Consider the following 24,066-nt stretch of genomic DNA (forward strand, 5'->3'; position numbering starts at 1 on the left):
ACTAGAACAGAAAATTTTAACACCTCTTAGAATCTGAAAGATCAAGTAGAAGAAAAAGAACATTAAAATAGAGACAATTTGGCCAACACAATTAACAGTTTGGTCTAATGAACACCCAACAAATGGAAACAGGCATACTTCCAAGCACTAACACAACATTTACAAAAACTGACTATATTTTAGGTCAGATGGAAAATCTCAACAAATTGTAACGTTTTAGTATTATATGAATCTATTTTTGGACCATAGTCCAATGAAAGCAGAAATCAGTAAGAACAGAACTTAGAAGAACTTATAATTCTTCTATATAAGTTATATATAACAAATCTTATATTTGTTGTCACAGCTTCTATTTCTAATAATGTTTTTGTATCATTTTATGTTGCCTTAAAATCTTATGTTTCTGAAAGAAATATTTATATAGGCCACACCAGCTGGTTAGTGTTTGTATGGTATATGTTTCTCTATTCTCTGTCAGACCTTTATGCTGTGTTTCATGTACCCACTAAAAACTAACTAGATTTTTTTTTTATTTCTATCGATCTTTTAGCTGGAGACATTAATTGATTTACATTAGGGGAAATTGCTAACATAGGAGGGATTATTTATACCATCTTATTGTGCTTTTTGTTCTACCATTTTGTTATCTCTCTGCCCTTGGGTGTTTTTTTCCCTCCATCTTCAGCACTGAGTTTTTTGGTTTTCCATTTACCTTTTCTCTGCTATTTTAAAAGGTAAAACTCAAATTTTGTCTTTTTAGTGCTTACCGTGAATTTTAGTTTGCATCGTAAACAGAATCTAAAGTTTTATGTTTTCACTCTTATGCTGAACATCAGACTTTTGAACAAAATCTGATTGCCTTCCCTTAATTTATAAGGGTTAGAATTTTAGTTTTATCTCAGTTTAATTCCAAAATAGTTACTGTATACAGTCAGTATTTGTTTAAATTTACCTGTAAGTTTACTGTTTTATTATCCTTGAAAGTTAGCTGGGTATACAAGCCTAGATTGACAGTTATTTTCTCTCATTTTTTAATAATACTGTTCCACTGTTTTCTTGTTTCCATTGTTGCCTCTGAAATGACACTTGTCAGTTGATCAGTATTCCTTTGTAGGTAATCAACCTTCTCTTTCAGTTTATGTTTAAGTTCTTTATCTCTGACATTCTGCAATCAAATGTCATTATACTACAACCTGTCTGCTGTGGATTTCTTTTTTATTAATCAACTATAATTCACTGAGCTTCTTGAATCTGAGAATTGGTGCCTTTTGTGAATTATGAAAAAATTTGAACTTTTACCTCTTTGAGTAATATACCTTTGCATTTTCTCAATTCTCTCCCTTAGGAAATCAAATTAGACTTGTGTTTTACCATCTCACTCTGTTCTTTATATCTCATAATCTATGTTTCATATTTTTCTATCTCATTGTCTCTATGTTGAACACTAGATCATTTCTTTACATCCATTGTCCAGTTCACTAATTTTGTCTTCTTGCTGTCTCTAATGTATTTAACCTATCTATTATTTTTAATTGTGATTATAGTTTTCCATTTCCAGAAATGTTGTTGGGTTCTTTCTCAAACTTTCTTGGTCATTTGGGATAGTTCCTCTATTCTCTCTGCTTCTTTTCTTTTATCATATTAAAGGTTCTTATTTTACATTTTGTATATGATAATTTCAATATTTTTATCCTTTTTTGTGGATCTGCATCTATAGTTTGTTTTGTCTGAAGCAAGTATATGACTTGTTTTCTGATGTAATTAGTGAATTTTCATTGTGAATTGACATTCCTCTGAACTCCATTTTGGGGAATTTTAAATATGTTCCAACAGAGAAATTTGCTATGTTTTTTTTTTTTTTTTTTTTTCCCCTATCACCTCCATTTTGTTTATTTTGGCCCTGCTAACCCTGGACCACTTCAGAGTCAGAGTTCCCCTTGGGTTTCCTGCTGCTCCCTCTCTGTCCTTCAGTGTGTATGTGTGCTCACTGACACTCACAAGCCTTGTGAATTTCCTCCTCAAATATACAATGGTTGCAGGCTTTGATAAGACATTCCTAGAGATTTTTTTCATCCTTCATATCTCTACTTTGAACACAGACAAAAAACTTAAGGTGTTTTCCTAGTTCATTCACTGAGAGGTGCCTTTTGGGGAGTCATCAGTGGTACTGCAGTCCAGCTCAGTCCCTGTTGTGAACTGAATCATGTCCTCAAATTCATATGTTGAAGCCCGAGCCCCCAGTGCATCTGTATTTGGAGATGGAGCTTATAAAGAGATAATTAAGGTTGAATGGGGTCAGAATCGTGGGGCCCTGTTCTGACAGAACCTGTGTTGTTACCTCTCTCCATGTGCACACAGAAAAGGTCATATGGTCACAGCAGAAAAGGTGGCTGTCTGCAAACTAGGAAAAGAGGTCTCAATGGAATGGAATTTTCTGGCACCTTGATCTTGGACTTCTTGCCTCCAGAACCATGTGAAAATAATTTTCTTGTGTGTAAGCTGCCCATCTGTGGAGTTGTATTATGGTGACCCAAGCAGACCAACACAGTCCCAGGCTGTGGTTCCTGCCCCCATGCAGGTATAGTCCTTAAAACTGGGATCCTTCCAGGTGTCAGGGGTGGGACCTGGGACAGTTATCAGTTCCGTAGCCAAACTGTCTTATGGAATTTCAGCTTTTCCCAGTCTGCCTTCAGTTGTTTTCATTAATTTGCCATGAACTCAGCCATATATATATATATATATATATATATATATATATATATATACACACACATATATATATATAAAAGTAAAGTGAAGTTGCTCAGTCGTGTCCGACTCTTTGCACCCCATGGACTGTAGCCTACTAGGTTCCACCATCCATGGATTTTCCAGGCAAGAATACTGGAGTGGGTTGCCATTTCCTTCTCAGGAGATATTCCAGATCCAGGATTGAACCGGGTCTCCCACATGGTAGGCATTGTAGGCAGACGCTTTACAGTCTGAGCCACCAGGAAGATCCATAACATATATATATATATATATATATATATATATATATATACAGCTTAAATATGTATGTATGTATATATATATATATATATATATATATACAGCTTAAATTTTCTCTAGCATTTGAGGTGTTCAGTAGCTAGTGAGATTTCTCTGTACAGAAATAGTGTCTTTGGAGAAATGTCTATCATGTGTGAAATGAGTCGCCAGTCCAGGTTCGATGCACTATACTGAATGCTTGGGGCTGGTGCACTGGGACGACCTAGAGGGAGGGTATGGGGAGGAGGAGGGAGGAGGGTTCAGGATGGGGAACACAGGTATACCTGTGGCAGATTCATTTCAATATTTGCAAAACTAATACAATATTGTAAAGTTTAAAAATAAAATAAATTAAAAAATAAATAAATAAATAAAACAAAAAAAAAAAAAAAAAAAAAAAAGAAAGTGTCTTACGTGCCTTTATTTTAAATGGATAACCAACAGGGACCTACTATACAGCATAGGAAACACCTCCCAGTGTTAAGTGGCAGCCTGGATGGGAAGGGAGTTTGGGGAGGAATAGATATATGTGTATGTATAGCTGAGTCCCTTCACTGTTCACCTGGAAATATCACAACACTGTTTGTTAATCAGCTATACCCCAATACAAAGTAAAGTTAAAAATGTCAAAAAATAAAAGTTACCAGAAAAAAGAAATGGCATGTTAGAGAGGTATACATTGATTTTATTATGTTCAAATTTCCCTCCTAAAACACCATGCCCATATTCTAGTATAAAGGATGATATCTTTTCTTTCAGTCATTGTGCCTAATATTTTCTATTTGGTGGTTTCTTTTTAGATTATTATTATTATTTGGCTTCTTGTCTGTGAGCTAATTTGATTGTTTCTATTCTGTTGAATTCTTTTTACTATTCATAAGCTAATAAAAGCAAATAAGAGTAAAAAGAAAAGAAAAGAACACTAAATTTATAATCTTTCCTTGTTTATATATCACATTGAATTCTTAGGCCATTTAAAAGTGAGTATATTTAGAAATTAAGAATTTGTGTGTCATAAACAAGAGGAAAAGATTTAAATCTGAGAGTATAATATACTTCTAAATTTGATGCTTGATAGATATTGTTTCTTTAATATATATATGCAGTGTTAATATTTATGAATATACCTGCTTCATAAATAAAGTATTAATATATATTACAATATTTAAGAAAATTTCACACCAATAATATTACCCAACAACATTTAATTCACTTTGGAAAAGACAAAGTTTACATTAATATTTTATCATTTGGTAACTCATATTAAAATGTACACATTTAGTAATATATAAAACAATGTACACACAACTGTTTTTATTTCTTTTTTTAATTAATTTATTTTTTATTGAAGGATAATTGCTTTACAGAATTTTACTGTTTTCTGTCAAACCTCAACATGAATTGGCCATAGGTATACATGGACATGAGTTTGAGTGAACTCCAGGAGTTGGTGATGGACAGGGAGGCCTGGCATGCTGCAGTTCATGGGGTCGCAAAGAGTTGGACACGAGTGAGCGACTGAACTGAACTGATACATATATCCCCTCCTGAAGCTCCCTCCAATCTCCCTCCTCATCCCATCCCTCTAGGTTGATACAGAGCCCTTGCTTGAGTTTCTGTATATACAAAACACTAAGCCAGTTGTTAAACAACTCTTATCCATTGCCTCTTCAGAATCAAATGTCAGAATGATGGAAATGGATTGAGAGGGTTATTGGAGAAAATGTTGGAGAAAGAAAAACATCTTATTTTATGAACAACATCTTATTTTAAAGAACATTGTATTTTATGTAAATAAAAACAGGAAACAAATCAGGAGTACTTATTACTAGATCATAGAAATTTGAAAATGATTAAAATAAATTAATGATTCTGTGATCACAAAGAACAAATCATAAGAGCATCTGACTAACACATTCTTTAGAGTTTAAACGAAGACCAAATAAATTATTAGAAAGAAATATGTGAGTGCTATGGTACAAATTTTATCAACCATAACAATTCAATAACATAAATTATACCATTTCATTTTACAAGCAAAAGTACATGCTAATCAATTTACTATACATGAGAGAGAAGTGTGAGCTATTGGGTCTTTTTTCCATGTCTGCAATAAACTATATCATTCTTTTAGATATCTTTTACTAATTAGTTTAATTAAATTCCAAAATTGCTCTAATATCCTGCTTTTATCCTAAGCCAGTATCTTGATTAAGGATAATATAAGAAGTGTAAAAAGTTACCAAGAGAGCCTCTCTATTTCTAAATGGTGGTTCTCTATTCACTTTGTTCACTCTATGTATATGCTTTCCTTCCTCCCATAGCTGAAAAACACCATGCTTAACAGAGTGATATATAAAAGCTGATGCTTGTCCCAAGAAAGTTCAAAAGCATGAAGTTCAACTCCAAATATTAATGGCAAAGTCTCCATTTTTCCTTAAGCTCTCATTCCACATTTCTTTCAAGTATCATTTAAATCCAACTTTTATTTGAATAATTTCTGATTGTCAGTGTGAAAAATTCTGTATGTTGAAAATAAAAAGAAAAGTGTTTAAGAGTCGGACAAGACTGAGCAACATTACTTTCACTTTTTACTTTCATGCATTGGAGAAGGAAATGGCAACCCACTCCAGTGTTCTTGCCTGGAGAATCCCAGGGATGGGGGAGCCTGCTGGCTGCCGTCTATGTGGTCCCACAGAGTGTGACATGACTGAATTGACTTAGCAGCAGCAGCATATGTCTTTAAACACTTTTATGGAGAAAGATATGCTTATATCTGATACAGTTTCCAGTTGTCTTTTCAGTAGCTGAGAAAAATTCTGTCTACATCTCACTTTTTTAAAATCACTTTTGTGGTAAACAAATATGATGAGTGAGAGTGAAGTAATCAACTTCGGATGCTGGTGGCAATTAGATAGATCACACATATGGAATACACAAACTTGAATGTAACAGCTATTAAAGATGTCAAAACAAAAGCATAGTCATAAAAGTTAGTTATTTATATTGTCTCCTACAAGAATTCAGATGTACCAGCGATCAAATAAGTTCTCAAAAATTATAGTAATCACACCACAAAGGGGCTGATGTGACACGATAAACTAGAGAAGACTACTGTTACTCCAGTCTCATAAATCAGTCCAACCAAACTGCAGTTGATTCTTATTGTAGATGTGGTACAAGTTCTCTACTTCTCTGGTTTGATATTTGTAAATTAGGAGTGCTGAATTCAGAACTATTTCCATGGGAAATGTTACAGAGATTACATCTTGTTAAAGAATATAAAAGAACTTCCCGAATTTTTAATGCCTCTGTGTTCTGCTCTTGAGAGATTTGGAGGCTAATCTGATTTATATTATTCATTAACAAGTTGGAAGCCATGAGGTTGGTTATGGAGCAGCACTGAGTGAGATTTTCTTCCAAAAACAGTTTGTAGAGTTCATCCACTTTTTTTTCCATATAACTATTAAGCATAGAATTAGAAAGGGGCTGTTTATGAAACAACATACTTCTTTCTTGAATTTCATCCCCATTCAAAAGCTTTGAGGTAGGCAGTTTGTCTAGAGGTTCAATGATGGGAGAATGACCCAATGGTATATCTACTGAAAACAAAAGAGGACCACTAAAAACATCATCCCGTATGTGTTCCACAAAGCAGCCAGAATCATACATGTTACCTACATGGTCTCCTCCAATCTGTAGGTCAGGATAATTCTGGCAAATACTTGTACATGAATAAGATCTGTATAAATCTAATTGTTTTTCATCATGTTGCTCTCTCTTTGGAATGGGCAGTGCAGCAGACACATTCCCTGGAAAGGATGCACTCTTGCATTTTGCTACAGTTATCTCATCCACAGATTTTATTTTACTTGTATCATTACTTTTCTCTGTTAAACTTTCTTTCATGACCTTATTTTCATTTTCCATTTTATCAGGGGAATGTGAATTATCTTCTATATCTAAAAGTTGCTTTTTCCAAGTTTCCTTTTCATCATTTGAGGTTTTCTTACATGTAACTTGTTCTTTGTATAGGAGTTCAATTAGGAAGGATTCTCCAAGCATTTTAGTAGACAAGGTTTCTAATCAGAAGAATGCAATATATCCTGAAAATTAAAAAAAAAAAAAAAACTCATTAAGGCAACATATTTAAAAATATTTAATGAAGATTTAACTGCTACATGAAAACACAAATAATTAAGGGAGACACTATTGCTCAAAGGATAGAGAATAGGACCAGGGGTAAGGAGACTTGGCTTCCAATTCTGTCATTACCTATTTACTATCAGGTAATTTATTTACCATTCCTGGATATTGATTTTCCTGGTAAATGGTGATAATAATGTTCCCTAGAGTTTTTCACTGGGTTATTATCAGGATGTTATATGGTATACATGCAAATGTTTTAAAAGTACAAATTTCTAAAAATGTATATTTATTTTAATACATACTCAACTGTCAAGAATTATTTACTTTAAATTTATTAGTTAAAGTGCCTAACCCTTTATTTTCAAACAGTCTGCTTAAAACCAAGACAGTTTTAAGGAATTTGTCTTAACAGTGCTTTAATTAATATTACTTGAGTGATGTTGAAAACAATTACTATACCTCAGAATGTATTTGAGAGATAGATATTTATATACAGTTTGAATTTCTGCAAACTGTCTGATTTAAGCTATAAATATATCCATTTACTTTTTCAGTAATCTAAATACAAATAGGTTCGTCAAATTCACTACCATTCTTTTTTGTTTTTATTTTCTTTCCCTTTTTCCCTTCCTCCCTTTTGTTCTTTTCTTTTGGACCTAAATCTTATTTTCCAGAGCACTTATGCCAGTCTTTTGTATGATTATTTAGTGCAATTTTAAGACTCTGAGTTTTCCCTAAAAATGCTACAAGAGTTCAAAAGGGAAAAGCAGATTTGATTCAAGAAACAATTTTCCTTTAATAGCTCTGTAGTGTCTACTATAAATGTCTCCAGGAAACCTACTTATTCATATTTAAAACCTTTTTTGTAGAAAATAAAACAACACAAACTAAAATACATGAAAATTTAGACTTACCTTTTCTGAGTGTCAGGATACCTAAAGAAAGACTCAGTCTTCTGAGATTGCAACAGCCCAAACACAGGAATAGTCCCTTTTGTCTTGTTCTTTCTCAGCTCTTGCTATACCTCAGAATTATAACTGTAACCACACAAAATGAAATGGTTCCCCTTTCCATTCATACCCTAGGACTGAACCAACTAATAGAAAAATAGTGTGGGTTTATCACATATATGGTATGGTAATGATCACATACTAAAAGAGGATCTTGAAAGTACTGAATACAAGATGCAAATGACAGTGGGAAATGTTAACAGCAATAGCTCTCTTCTTTAAAGTGAAGATATAGACAAGAATATTTTAATGTTTTAAGTAGCAAAAAAGTAGTATGGTAACCAGCATATTTTGCAATAATGTATAATTAAAACAATAAAAGACAATGATTTACTTATTATACCTCTATTATATGAAATACCAAACTGAGGACTTTTAATGATGGAATGATAAAAAAATAAGTAATTACTATATAACAGTCATTCTAAATGCCTTTCTAAATCATGTGTGAATAAATGTCATTCTAAATCACACAAGGCTTAATTTAAAACAGAAACTATTGTCCCTTTTTTAGAGAGGAAACAAAGACAAAGCTAGTAAATACTGGAACTAAGATTTGCACCATGCAATTGGATTCAGAATCCATAATCTTAAATCACTAAACTGTATTGCCTTTATGTCTATTGATGGGATTCAAGTTGCAGAACCATATATACAGTGCACACACATAGTATATGCCAAACACTTTTCTAAATTAGTCACAATACTAATTTAATCCTCAAAACACTTCTGTTAAGCAGATATGTTAACTGTCACTGTACTTAAGAAGAGACTGAAGGACAGAAAAGTAAGATAAGATGTCCAATATCACACAGCTTTAAGTGGTAGAATCTGAGTTAGAACCCAGGCAGCCTGACTTCAAAGCCCATGTGCTTAATTTTCCTGCTATAGAGGATTTTTCTCCCCTTTAATTGGCTATATATATATATATATAATTGTGAAAAAGAATACAAACCAAACTGTTAATAGTAGTTTCCAGTGGGAGAGGGTTGGCAAGGAGAAGGTGAACTGGTAATTTTATCTTTTACTCCCTATACTTCCATATGGCTTTAATCATTATATTGATGCAATGCCTATGTATTCATGTGTTATTTGCTTGATTAAAAATAACCCAAATACATAAGAGTACCAAAAAAAAAAAATCTATGCTACTTTCTTTGAGTCTATTTTCTCAATCTCACAAGGGTCTAGCCCATTATTTAGAATGATTTTAAACACAATGCAAACTGCCAAAGTAGACTGTAAAACATGAATAATATTTCTACATAGTTGATACTTTCAGCTACAGTTATCAATATAGCTTTTGTTTTACAAATAATTATTTCAAAATAAGCATCACAAATAGCCTACAGAATAGGTTAATTATAGTTATATGAATCATATCAATCTCTTTTTTAGGTGGTCAAAGACATCTTCTTTTAAGAAATAGTGCATTAACATAGCTTGGAAGGGCAGGAATAGCAAATGAGAGAATGTTCCACAATTCCACACCAGAAAAATAATGAAAACAATTGTTGAAAAAATAGATTTTCTACCACTGCTATCACAAAAGAATATTAAAAGGAAATGGAGAAATTGTTTCTAATCTAAACTTTACTGGTTATACTCCATTTCTTTTGCCTTCAGTTCATTTCAATGGCTCAGTTGTGTCTGACGTTTTGTGACCCCATGGACATGGGTTTGGGTGGATTCTGGGGATTGGTGATGGACAGCATGCTGTGGTACACAGGGTCGCAAAGAGTCGGACACAACTGAGAGACTGAACTGAACTGGACTGCAGCACGCCAGGCCTCCCTGTCCATCACCAACTCCTGGAGCTTACTCAAACTCATGTTCATCAAGTAGGTGATGCTATCCAACCAACTTATCCTCTGTCATCCCCTTCCCCTCCTGCCTTCAATATTTCCCAGCATCAGGGTGTTTTCCAATGAGTCAGTTCTTCACATCAGTTGGCCAAAGTACTAGAGTTTCAGCTTCGGCATCAGCTGTTCCAATGAAAATTCAGGACTCATTTCCTTTACGATTGATTAGATGGATTTCCTTGCAGTACAAGGGACTCTCAGAGGTCTTCTCCAACACCACAGTTCAACTTTCTTTATAGTCCAGCTCTCACATCCATACATGAAAACTGGTAAAACCACAGCTTTCACTAGATGGACCTTTGTTGACAAAGTAATGTCTCAGCTTTTTAATATGCTAAGTTGGTCATAATTTTTCTTCCAAGGAGCAAGTGTCTTTTAATTTCATGGCTGCAGTCACCATCTGCAGTGATTGTGGAGCCCCCCAAAATAAAGTGTCTCATTGTTTCCATTGTTTCCCCTCAATTTGCCGTGAAGTGATGGGACCAGATGCCATAATCTTAGTTGTCTGAATGTTGAGCTTTAAGCCAACTTTTTCAGTCTTCTCTTTCACTTTCATCAAGAGTCTATTTAGTTCTTCTTAACTTTCTGCCATAAGGGTGGTGTCATATGCATATTTGAGGTTACTGATATTTTCCCCAAATACTTGCTTCCAGCTTGTGCTTCATCCAGCTCAGCATGTCTCATGATGTACTCTTCATATAAGTTAAATAAGCAGGGTGGCAATATACAGCCTTGATGTACTGCTTCCTTATTTGGAACCAGTCTATTGTTCCATGTCCAGTTCTAACTGTTGTTTCCTGACCTGCATAAAGGTTTCTCAGGAGGCAGGTAATGTGCTCTGGTATTCCCATCTCTTTCAGTATTTTCCACAGTTTGTGATGGTCCACACAGTCAAAGGCTTTGGCATAGTCAATAAAGCAGAAGAAGATGTTTTTCTGGTACTCTCTTGCTTTTTCAGTGATCCAATGGATGTTGGCAATTTGATCTCTTGTTCCTCTGCCTTTTCTAAATCCAGGTTGTACATCTGGAAGTTTAGGCTTCACATACTGTCGAAGCCTGGCTTAGAGAATTTTGAGCATTACTTTGCTAGCATGTGAGATGAGTGCAATTGTGCAATAATATGAGCATTCTTTGGCATTGCCTTTCTTTGGGATTGGAATGAAAACTGACCTTTTCCAGTCCTGTGGCCACTGTTGTTTTCCAAATTTGCTGGCATAGTGAGTGCAGCACTTTAACAGTGCTTTTAGGATTTGAAAGAGCTCAACTGGAATTCCATCACTACCTTTGTTCGTAGTGATGCTTCCTAAGGCCCACTTGACTTCACATTATGGGATGTCTGGCTCTAGGTGAGTGATCACACCATTGTGGTTATATGGGTCATAAATATCTTTTTTGTATAGTTGTGTGTATTCTTGCTACCTCTTCTTAATATCTTCTGCTTCTGTTAGGTCCATACCATTTCTGTCCTTTATTGTGCCCATCTTTCCATGAAATGTTCCCTTGGCATCTCCAATTTTCTTCAAGTGATCTCTAGTATTTTCTATTCTATTGTTTTCCTCTATTTATTTTCATTGAGCATGGAGGAAGGTTTTTTTTTTTATCTCTCCTTACTATTCTTTGGAGTCCTGCATTCAAATGGGTATATCTTTCCTTTTTCCTTTGCCTTTCACTTCTCTTCTTTTATCAGCTATTTGTAAGGCCTCCTCAGACAAAAAAAAAAAAAAGAAAGAAAATCCTTTTTGCATTTCTTTTTCTTGGGGATGATCTTGATTTCTGCCTCCTGTACAATGTCACAAACTTCTGTCCATAGTTCTTCTGGCGCTCTGTCTAAGAGATCTAATCCCTTGAATCTATTTGTCACTTCCACTGTATAATTCCTTTTCCTTACTCATTTCTATATCTGGCTGATCCACATTTTAGCAGTCTTCTGTTCTAAATATCTCTGCCTTTCACTACTGTCAATTCATTCTTGGATTATGCAGCTGTTTCCAAACTTGCCCCCTTTCAAATCCAGTTGACATGTTAGACTTATCCACCTTTCACACAAACCTGCTTAATCCTTCAATGGATTCTAATGGTTTAATAATAGGAATAGATATAATTTATTGAGTGTCTCACATGTGAAAGATGCTTTTAAGCAACATCTGCACTTATTTAATCTCAGCAAATCTGTACATTATGATTTTATACACTTTAACAAAACAGAAAATAGCCTGGGAAATGCTAAAAATAAAAATCTAACATGAAACTTTTTTAGCCTTCTTTCTTCCAGGTGCACTTTGAAGTTGCAATTACCATGTTGCTTCACGACTTTCATCTTACTTAAAATTCCTTCATTCTTGTAATTTCCTGGCAAATATATATCCTTAAGGTCAGTTTAGCACTCATTTTTTCAAATCCCTGAAGTGTCTTGACCCACCTACCCTATTTTAGACTTTTCTACACTGCTTTTACCTCATCTCATCAGTCACCACTCTCTTAGCTTCTTGAACGTAGATATTTATTATTATTATTTTTCATATTAATGTGGCTGTTTCCAAGCAGCATGCAAAGAATCTGGCATTTATTATCTTTGATAATAATTATTGTCTTGTCAGACCACTTTTACATACTCAATTCATTTACTCTTCACAGATGATGCTGTTAGGTAGACATGACCTTCCTCACTTTAACAATAGAGAAATTGAGGTGAAATAATTTATTTTATACGTAATAAGATCCATAGTTATGAAGCGGAATCCAGATTTGCCTAACACAGCTGGTGCTGAGGTTCTTTGCCACTTCTCTCTCAATTTTCATTACCCATTTTTGGAAAACCCCCCAAATCTTGTAAATGTTATTCTGATCTTCAACTACTGGAAAAGATCAAAACTCAAGAATAAAAGCTGGGATAGTGAGCTACGAAGTTATTGAAGGGAAAACAGACATTAAAGTGTGGGGTCATCTTTTTGCAGGGAGAAAGGAAGTCCTAGGAGTGTCAGAGACTACAAACCAAAAACACTCAACTCCAGGAAGGAAGGTGTGCCATGCAAAGCATATCCTCTAGTAGGGGGAGGGACTGGAGAGGGAAAGAAGGTACCTCCCTGGCCTAAGAGAAAAGATAAAAAATAGGTTGTTGTGGTGGTCCAGTCCCATACAGGTAAGCACTGGCACCATTTGCTTTGTTCCTACAAACCTAAGCAGCATGAGTTCTAATATGTCTGTTTTGTTCACACATCACTTTGTGTTTTGCCCATTTTCTCCCTCAGGTGTCTTGACACTTCATTTGTGGCCACTTTTGTCAAGTATGAAAGCTAACACTCACCACCATTCCCAAGCAAGGAAGTGGGAGAAGAGACAGCAGGAATGCAGAGTCCTTCAGTTCTTCCTGCCACTCTTTCCCTGGGCTGCAGAGATAAGGAGAGGAAAGAACCCTTAACTAGAGTTTGTTCTCCCAGACAGTTTAGCCCCTCCCACCAGGCCGGTGATGACTATAACCTGTTAGTCACCAGATGCCCAGAGTTCCCAGAATGGGTGAGCACTTGCTCCATGAGGGCACTTATTTCCCAGCCAATCTGAGCATAGGGTCCCTGGCCCTTAGCAACGTCCCTGAGAAGGGCTGGGCCTTTGGACACAGCATCTAGCGTTGCTGAGCTGTTGTTGATCTGTGTAGCTCAACTCATCAGGCTGGCTGTGTTACTTCTACAAAACAGCTTCAGAGTAGAAACAATAATCTCCAGTAAAATCTATTATACCAGCATGTCAGGCTCTAGGGAGATGAGTGGAAAGAAAAAAAACCCAGCAGGCAGAAAATACTGAAGACATTCCAGTTGGGAACTTCAGGATTGTGCTAAGACATTATTATCTCCTCCCTGCTTTTCATTGTTCAGCTCCTCCTCACTAGGTTTTCAGGGTGCCAGGTGCAGATGAGAACAGGGAATGTGGTTAACACCTTCACCCAGGTTGTGTTCTAAGAACTGATTGATCTGGGAGGTTTCTGTGTTCTGAGCTCATCTTAAGGGTTTCCAATAATGTTATTGATGTTTCAAATGGAAGAAATAAAGAACTTTGTTTAGAACGAGAGGGGGGAAATGCCATTGAGTGAATGGCCAGAATCTTTAGAGAAGCCTGCTGCTAAGTCACTTCAGTCGTGTCCGACTCTGTGTGACCCCATAGATGGCAGCCCACCAGGCTCCCCCGTCCCTGAGATTCTCCAGGCAAGAACACTGGACTGGGTTGTCATTTCCTTCTCCAATGCATGAAAGTGAAAAGTGAAAGTGAAGTTGCTCAGTCGTGTCTGACTCTTAGCGACCCCATGGAGTGCAGCCCACGAGGCTCCTTTGTCCATGGGATTTTCCAGGCAAGAGTACTGGAGCGGGGTGCCAAGAGAAGCCTGGGCAACCCCAAAAAGACAAACTGATTAGTTTCAAAGTAGAACGTGTATTTACATAAATCAGACGTTTCTTAGCTTAATTGAAGTTTAGATGAATTCTTTTTAACCAAGATGTAGGAAGTACTATAGAACGGTGCTCTCCAACAGCAATATATTTTGAGCCACATACATAATTTTAAGTGGCTACTTTTTTAAAAAAGAGGTGAGATTGGTTACATATGGTTGACAAACATTCATCAAACTCCTGCTCTGTGTCAGATACTATGATACACGCTAGGAAAGAGATTTGGTCTCAGCCTAGAAAGAGTGCATTGCTTTCATAAAACTTCATCAGGTAGATTCGGAGAAGGCAATGGCACCCCACTCCAGTACTCTTGCCTGGAAAATCCATGGATGGAGGAGCCTGGTAGGCTGCAGTCCATGGGGTCGCTAAAAGTCAGACACGACTGAGCAACTTCATTTTCACTTTCTACTTTCATGCATTGGAGAAGGAAATTGCAACCCACTCAGTGTTCTTGCCAGGGATGGGGAAGCCTGGTGGGCTGCCGTCTATGGGGTCGCACAGAGTCGGACACGACTGAAGCGACTTAGCAGCAGCAGCAGCAGCATGTAGAGTAGGGATTTATTTCACCTGGATACTAAGAAACAATGGGTTTCCCTGGTCATTCAGTTGGTAAAGAATCTTCTCCTGCAATTCAGGAGACTGGGGTTCAGTCCTTGAGTCAGGAAGATCCCCTGGAGAAGAGAATGGCAACCCACTCCAGTATTCTTTCCTGGAGAATTCCATGGAAAGTGGAGCCTGGCGGGCTACTGTTCATGGGATCGCAAAGAGTCAGCCACGACTAGCGACTAACACTTAACTAAGAAACAATAACAAAAAGTAGTTTAAAAAAGAAAATTATGGGCCATTTGATTATGTGTGTGTGTGTGTGTGTGTGTTTTTTTAACATTGTGAATCATGTTATTGGATATGGTACTGAGTAAGAGGGAGTGATTTTCAATCAGTAGGGACTACAGTGGATACAGTAGAAGTCTCACCCAAGTGTTGATCTGTGTAGCTCAAACTGTAACATAAAAATCTGGAAGATGTATTAAAATATTCCTGAGACCCACTCCCAGAAATTCTGACTGTAGTTTTCAGATGAGGTAAGCAGATACTGCTAGCCTTATGAACCACACTCAGACTAGCATTGGTCTAAGCAACTGTTCTCTTAATGGTTTCCTCTGAAAAGATTTTGAAAAACCACTATAGAAATTTGACTTAGTCACATGCATCATGCTTTTGCAATTTTGAAAACGAATGAGCCTGAGAAAGTGAAAATGCTGCATTTTAAATGTCAGAAATTTCTCAGTGGTTGGAAATAAGCATCGTTTTCTAGGCATGACTAGATAACATTTTCAAGTCACCAAACAAAAATCCTATTTGAATAAGCTGGAGTTTGTGCATGTCAAAACGCTTTTACATAAGTTTTCTAATTCTATTCATCACAGGTTTTATTCCAAGACTATCATATGAAAATGTAGAAACTTCAAAGTTTAAAATTTATGTTACAGCTATTAACAAAAAGTTGTAGTTATAAAACAGTTTTAAAAGATAACCAACTATTGCAGTTTTACTTTAGAGGTAATCTGTATTTCAGGGGAAAAGACAATGGGGGAAATACGGTATAGTAACAGATGACAAAGTGAAGAGGAACTAAAAAGCCTCTTGATGAAAGTGAAAGTGGAGAGTGAAAAAGTTGGCTTAAAGCTCAACATTCAGAAAACGAAGATCATGGCATCTGGTCCCATCACTTCATGGGAAATAGATGGGGAAACAGTGGAAACAGTGTCAGACTGTATTTTGGGGGGCTCCAAAATCACTGCAGATGGTGACTGCAGCCATGATATTAAAAGACGCTTACTTCTTGGAAGGAAAGTTATGTCCAACCTAGATAGCATATTGAAAAGCAGAGACATTACTTTGCCAATAAAGGTCCGTCTAGTCCAGGCTATGGTTTTTCCTGTGGTCATATATGGATGTGAGAGTTGGACTGTAAAGAAGGCTGAGCACCAAAGAATTTATGTTTTTGAACTGTGGTGTTGGAGAAGACACTGGCGAGTCCCTTGGACTGCAAGGAGATCCAACCAGTCCATTCTGAAGGAGATCAGCCCTGGGATTTCTTTGGAAGAAATGATGCTAAAGCTGAAACTCCAGTACTTTGGCCACCTCATGCGAAGAGTTGACTCATTGGAAACGACTCTGATGCTGGGAGGGATTGGGGGCAGGAGGAGAAGGGGACGACAGAGGATGAGATGGCTGGATGGCATCACTGACTCGATGGATGTGAGTCTGGGTGAACTCCGGGAGTTGGTGATGGGCAGGGACGCCTGGCGTGCTGCGATTCATGGGGTTCCAAAGAGTCGGGCATGACTGAGCGACTGAACTGAACTGAGGGAGTATTCTAATTTCATTATTTTACAGAGAGCTGTCCCGTTTTCCCAGCATAACTTATTGAAGAGGCTGTCTTTTCTCCATTGTATATTTGTGACTCCTTTGTCAAAGATAACATGTCAATAGGTGTGTGGATTTATCTCTGCAGTTTCTATCTTGTTCAATTGATCTATATTTCTAGTATTGTGCCATTACCTTACTTTCTTGATGATTGCAGCTTTGTAGTATAGTCGTAAGTCAGGAAGGTTGATTCTTCGAACTCCATTCTTCTTTCTCAAAACTGCTATTTGGGGCTTTGTGTCTCCATACAAATTGCAAATTTTTTTCTTCTGGTTCTTTGGAAAATATTTGATAGGGATTGCATTGGGTCTGTAGATTGCTTTGGATAGTACAGTCATTTTCACAATATTTATTTTTCCATCCAAAAACATGGTGTATCTCTCCAGCTGTTTGTGTCATCTTTGATTTCTTTCATCAGTGTCTTTTAGTTTTCTGCATACAGGTCTTTTGTCTCTTTGGGTAGGTTTATTCCTAGGCATCATACTTTTTGTTGTGATAATAAATGGCATTATTGCCTTAATTTCTTTTTCTGATTTTTTGTTGTTAGTGTATAGAAATGCAAGGGATTTGTCTATTAATTTTGTATTTGTGATTTTACTAAATTCAATGATTAGCCCTAGTAATTTTCTGATATTATCTTTAGGGTTTTCTATGTATATTATCATGTCATCTGCAAACAGTGAGAGTTTCACTTCTTCTTTTACAGTATGGATTACTTTTATTTCTTTTCCTTCTCTGACTGCTGTGGCTAGGGCTTCCAAAACTATATTGAATAATAGTGGTGACAGTTGGCACCCTTGTCTTGTTCCTGATCTTAGAGGAAATGGTTTCAATTTTTCACCATTGACAGTAATGTTTGCTGTGAGTTTGTTGTACCTTTATTATGTACCTTTACTATAGAAGTTAGACTCCTTCTATGCTGATTTTCTGAGAGTTTTTATTGCATATGGGTGTTCAACTGTGTTGAAAAATTAGTTAATATGATGTATCACATTGATTGATTTGCATATATGGAAGAATCCTTACATCCCTGGAATAAACCCCACTTGATCATGGTGTTTGATCCTTTTAATGTGTTGTTGATTCTGTTTGCTAGACTTTGTTGAGAATTTTTACATCTATGTTCATCAGTGATATTGGCTTGTAATTTTCTTTTTTGTGTGATATCTTTGTCTGGTTTTGGTATCAGGGTGAAACAGGATAGGTGTTAGCTCTTCTCTAAATGTTTGGCAGAATTTGCCTGTGAAGCCATCTGTTGGAAGACTTTTTATCACAGTTTTGATTTCAGTACTTGTGATTAGTCTGTTCATATTTTTTATTTCTTCCTGGTTGAATCTTGGAGGTTTGTACCTTTCTAAGAATTTATCCATTTCTTCCAGGCTGTCCATTTTTATTGGCATATAGTTGCTAACAATAGCCTCTCATGACAAATGCATTCTAAAGGATCTATATTGTTTATTCCCTTCTTTCATATTTTTTCTTTTTGATGTCTTATTTTACATCATCATTTTTATCCCTTAATAGTTCATTGTAGTTATAGTTGCTTTTACAATTTCTTTGTATTTTAATCTATATATTGGCTAGTTTAGGTGTTTTTCATTTTTTACTATATTTTTCTTTCCTAGTGGGATTTTTCCCTTTCCTGTGAATTCTTAATTCTTTTCATTGAGAGAGACCCTTCAACATTTCTTTAAGGATAGGTTTAGTATTGATTAATTATTTTAGTCTTTGATTGTCTGGGAAGTTCTTTTTCTATTTTTCTTTTAATAATTTTATTTATTTATCTATTTTTGGCTATGCTAGGTCTTCATTGCTGCTCTGGCTTTCTCTAGTTTCAGAGAGCATGGCCTATTCTCCAGTTTCAGTGCTCAAGTTTCTCACTGGAGTGGCTTCTCCTGTTGTGGAGCATGGGCTCCAGAGTGTGAAGACTTCAGTAGTTGTGACTCCCAGGCTCCAGAGCATAGGCCCAATAGTTGTGACACATGGGCTTAGTTGCTCCGAGGCATGTGGGATCTTCCCCGATCAGAGATTGAACCTGTGTCTCCTGAATTGGCAGGCAGATTCTTTACCACTGAGCCACCAGGGAAGCCCTCTTTTTCTATTCTAAATGATAATCTTTCTGGGTAGAATATCCGAGGTTGCAGGTTTTTCCCTTCCAACACTTTGAATATATTAAATATCATGCCACTCCTTCTAGTCTGCAAAGTTTCTGCTATAAAATTAATTAGCTGATAGTTTTATGGGATTCCCTTGTAACTGATTGTGTTTCTCTTGCTTCTTTTAGAATTATCTTTTTTATCTTTGTCATTTTAACTGTGACATATCTTGGTATGGGATTCTTTGGCTTCATCTTATTTGGGAACTTTTGTGCTTCCTGTACCTGAATATCTGTTCCTTTCTTCAGATTTGGGAAGTTTTCATCCATATTACTCCATATAAGTTTTTGACACCCCTCTCTCTCTCTTCTACCTCTGGTACCCCTATACTGTGAATATTAAAGTGCTTAATGTTATATCAGAAGTCTCTTTGATTGCTTTCATTTTTAAAACATTAGTTTTTCTTTCTGCTGCTCTGAGTGCGTGATTTCCATCATTCTATCTTCCAGATTACTTTGTCATTTTTCTGTATCTCTTTATCTAGTATTCATTCATTGTAGGGTAATTTTTATATCAGGTATTGAAATACTTATTTTTGATTGGGTATACTTTAGTTTTTAGTTCCTTGTTTAAATATTCAGTGTTTGGATCAATTTTTTTTGTAATTGATTTAACACTTCTATTATCAATATTTTGAATGCTCTATCTGGTAAATTCTTTATTTTGGTTTCATTATTTATTTTTTCAGTGTTTTGCCTTGCTTTCAATTGAGAGTAGTTCTCTGCCTCTTCACTTTGCTTAACTTCTTTTTCTCTGTGAATTTAAGTCAAATGGTTACATATTGTATTCTTTAAGTCTGTTTTTATGTTGGAGTGCCTCAAAAATATTATACCATTAAAAGCTGTTCCTCTTCTATAGCATAATGGACAGGGAAAATAAAACATAAAACATTGAGATCAGTTGAACTCTTCCTTTCTATATCTTTGTCTATCTAGGTGAAGCAGAGACAGGAAGAAGAGACCAGAATTTTAGATACTTACAAAATAAAGTATGTATTAATAAATATTTCTGTCAGTTTGAAAGTACTTCAAGAAATGAGGATGAAGATTTCCACCCTTAAGGCTCTACCACCTCAGATATTCAAAGACTGAGAATATTGTGGAGTAAGAATAAATGCCCATGTTTGTTTTATTTTGACTTCATATTTTAAGGCCATTTATATGAGGAAATAAAATATTCATGGGGTAAGAAGTACAGGTATATCCATTTTTGGAATGACTTAATTATGTCCCTGAAGATAAGGAAATCTGTATTTTATTATGAAAACATCACAAAAGGAAATTTTATCATGAACCATGTTTTGGGATACTTATCTGGTATTTTTCATCATACATTACAGTATAAAATGACTGATCCTCTGAGGAAATTTTTTTTCTCTAACTTAGCTGGCAGCAGTTTGTAGAGGCCCAGGTAAGATAATTAGCAAACTTACCTAGATACTTGAGTTTAACAACTTCATACTGGAAATTATCAGTATTGATATTATAACTTTATTTTATTTTATTTATTCATTTTTTTTAGGATTTTGAAATACTTCACAAGGCAAAGGAGAGCAGAGAGATTCTGAAATTTCTGAAGATAGAATTAATGGTCAGCAATAACAAAATATATTTAGCAAGGTGGATCTACATATACTCCCATATACATCAGTTGCTTTTATTTATAATAGAGTTAAACTTTCATTAAAGTTAATCACTACCTAGACTAAGTTGTAATCACTAACATATGAGGCTTTCTTTTTTTTTTTTTTTCATATGAGACTTTCTATTTCCATTATGCATTAAAATCTATTACACTGTAAGCATTTTATTAATGTGGAACTGTATAAAAAGAAGAATATTGTTTAATATCAACACCAGACTCTTCTTTTAAATCATTAGTAGCTGTCAATTCATAGTCATGAAATAGACTTTTAGTGCAGTTTTTTAATTTACTTTTAGTAAACGTTTATCAATACATTTAACAAAAGCCTATATACTGTACTGGGGCTGTTCAAAAGAATGAAAGTAAAAAAAGATCACTGGGCTCCATTCCAAATCCTCCCAGATGGAAACAGGGAGGAAATAAGAATTTGTATTTGTAACAAACCCCCCAGGTGACTTTTATTTTTTTCTTTTTGGTATACTAAAGTCTGGGAACCAGTACCAAAGAATAAAAAAATGTTAGGTCATCCCTCCACCTCTGCTATAAAATGGTAGTCTTCTTCCAAATCTGTTTCTCCTCCTGTGGTTTCCATCTTGTTGAATGGCACCTCCCTTCACTCAAACCCTAACTCTAAATCCTGAGACTCACTGTTAATATCACCCAATCCCTCACTTCTGTATGCCATAAATTACCAAACTCTAGATGTACTAGTTTTAATATCTCAGCTACTCCTCCAGCTCTCCAGCTATTGCCCTTTTTCCTGTCCTCATCATTCTTGCAAATATTTTAACTGCTTGCTTCCAGTTTTACTATTCTAATATCTGCCCTTTGCAGTGGTGCTAAGTCAAGACTTTTCAACCTTGACTGAACATTGGAATCACCTGAGGAATTTTAAAAACTGTCTGGATCACATTTTTAATGATTTTAATGTGCACCTCGAGTTGTGAACAATAGAATTAGATCTTTCAAAACATAAATTTAATCAAATATATGTAGCTGCGGCAAAAAGTTTCTCACAGTGTGGTATAAGAAAACCACAGCCCTCAGAATCATCTGCACAACTTAATAAACATGTGGATTCCTGGACCTTTCCCTAGACCTCTAAAACTGAGCAAAGATACTTGAATTTTACATGAGCAGCTTTATATTATGTACTAATTTTTGAGAAGTTTTTATCTATAGGTTAAAAATTTAAACTCCATATTCATTCTGTGAAACAAATTTCTGTAGATCATTCTTTTCACGCTTTTTAGTTACATCCAACTATCTTCCCCATTAACCTTCCTTACCTATTTATAGTTTCCTAGATGTACCAGTTTTGCATTATCTTGCCTTTTTTTTACACACTTGCAAGCCCATATAATACCTATTTTTATCACAGCAGTAATAACAGTTTAGAACTACTGTCTTCTTTGAAAGTCATAATTGTAAGTACTTCTTCAGTGTTCACTATGTTCCAGACATAGTGTCTGTTTGACAGTGCTGTATATGAGTTTATCTACATAGAGTGTTTACAACCCTGTGAGATAGGTGCTATAATCATACCTATTTTATGAATGAGGAAAATGAATTGCCAGTAGAAACTTTCAAAAAGCTACAGAGTTAATAAGTGATAAATCTAGATTTTTGACCCATTACATAGGTGAGGTAAAAGGCCCTATTTTAATGGAGAAGAAGAGGATCTAAAAGGAAAGAAAGCAGCAAAAAGTGTGTCCGTAGTGTGTGTCCCTATAAAAGAAGTCTCACATATTGGCCCTCCTTATGGTCAAAATTCCGAGAGAGGTGGGAAATAGAGTCCTTAAAAATCCCACCTAGGTTTAGGGGAACCACAAAACAGAAAAGAGTGGTACCTCTTGTTTCTAAAGTCAAGCCAGAGCCTCTCATTGCATCACAACTGAGAAATTGAAATTCTTAGGCAAGGGTCTAGGATAATGGGGCTGAGGGCAGCCTGGTAAACCCTTACTCCTCCATTACAGTGAATGAAAGAACATCCCAAACTTTCCCATGCCTTTTAAGGGAAAAAACAAAGACCAACCAAGTGAAAACAATAAAGGCTTATTTAATCAGATATTGCTATAATAAGTAGTCACCATCACTTACATTTTTCAAAAGCTCAAAGGCAAGCAAAGGAGTAGGAAATCTTTGTAATGGAAAAAAATGAAGGCTTCAGATATGCTCTGATTGGAAACTGTTGGCAAGGGGAAACTGAAAGCAGACTAACTAGAAGCAGGGCATATTAGGTTTAATCTGTTAGGGAAGCATGTTTTGTTTCTGTCACTTAGTCCTAATTTGTAAGCAGAACCAAAAATTAAGGAAGCTGGCAGTTGTTGATTGTGTTCTGGCTGTTTTGAACTTATTGCTACAGGAGGTTGTTTGACTTCCTGCTCAGTTTACTGCAAAGGTTGTGGTTTGGCTTCCTGAGTTAGTTGTTGCAGGTTATGGGTTTGACTTCTGTTTTCATATAAGAACTGGCCTTTGTCTATTTGTGTATTCAGTTTCACATTCCATTATAAGAGAGGATCAAAGATGGTTGACGGTGAGCCCGCAGATATAGAAACCTTAAAGTTCATGAAATGGATGATGGGAGACTTTTATGAACCTGGTGATCAGAGAATAAAGGGAGATAGATATATCATTGACAATTTAAAATCAGCTTTTCCTTTAAAATAGAGAAAATGCCTATCATATGAAAACATTTTGCCCCTTTTAATCCCTTATTCCCCAGAGAATAAGAAAACTCAGGATGATTGACATCCAGCATAACAACATTAACATGAGCTGCCCAAAGGACTATTAATCTGGGGAATATAAAAAGTTTACTGACTTTGCAGATATAACACCCTGACAGTCATCCACTGAGAAGGCATTTTTATCATCTCCCCTTCAAAATTCCCTGTAATGGATTGAATGGTAGCCTCTGAAAAGATATGTCCACATCCTAATTCTTAGAATTTATTAATACTAGCTTATTTAGAAAAGGGGTCTTTGCAAATGTCAGAATCTTAACATGAGGAAATCACCCTGAATTATCCATGTGGGTCCTAAATGTAATGACAATAGTCCTTATTAGAGTGATATTATAGAAAGAAGAGAAGCCACCATGACCTCTGAGATAGAGATTGGAGTGATGTGACCTCTTGCCAAAGAATGTCTGGAAACAATTGAAGCTGAAAGAGGCAAAGAATGGTTTCTCCCCAAGAGACTCCAGAGGGAATGCAAACCTACTAACACGTTTATTTCAAACTTCTGACCTCAGGGTTGTGAGAAATTAAATATCTACTATTTTAAGCCATTCATTTTGTGGTAATTTGTTATGGAAGTCAAAGGAAACTCATATTATGCCCCATGT

At 35.8% G+C, this 24,066-nt stretch overlaps 1 protein-coding gene across 2 annotated transcripts; it reads right to left on the reverse strand.

Moving 5' to 3' along the window:
* Positions 1-4,231: 4,231 nt before the first annotated feature.
* Positions 4,232-13,458, reverse strand: LOC102285752 (TLR adapter interacting with SLC15A4 on the lysosome-like). Of its 2 annotated transcripts, none has more exons than XM_070365345.1 (2): positions 13,356-13,458; positions 4,232-7,136 (listed from the first exon to the last, which is right to left on the reverse strand). In XM_070365345.1, the coding sequence occupies exon 2, from the start codon at positions 7,093-7,095 to the stop codon at positions 6,193-6,195; it is 903 nt and encodes a 300-aa protein (XP_070221446.1). In that variant the 5' UTR covers positions 7,096-7,136; positions 13,356-13,458; the 3' UTR covers positions 4,232-6,192. The 2 variants fall into 2 exon arrangements, with proteins under 2 accessions (XP_070221446.1, XP_070221447.1); XM_070365346.1 differs by lacking the exon at positions 13,356-13,458 and adding an exon at positions 8,094-8,691.
* Positions 13,459-24,066: the final 10,608 nt, after the last annotated feature.

The sequence above is a fragment of the Bos mutus genome, chromosome X (genome assembly GCF_027580195.1).
Source record: "Bos mutus isolate GX-2022 chromosome X, NWIPB_WYAK_1.1, whole genome shotgun sequence".
NCBI classification, from domain to species: Eukaryota; Metazoa; Chordata; class Mammalia; order Artiodactyla; family Bovidae; genus Bos; species Bos mutus.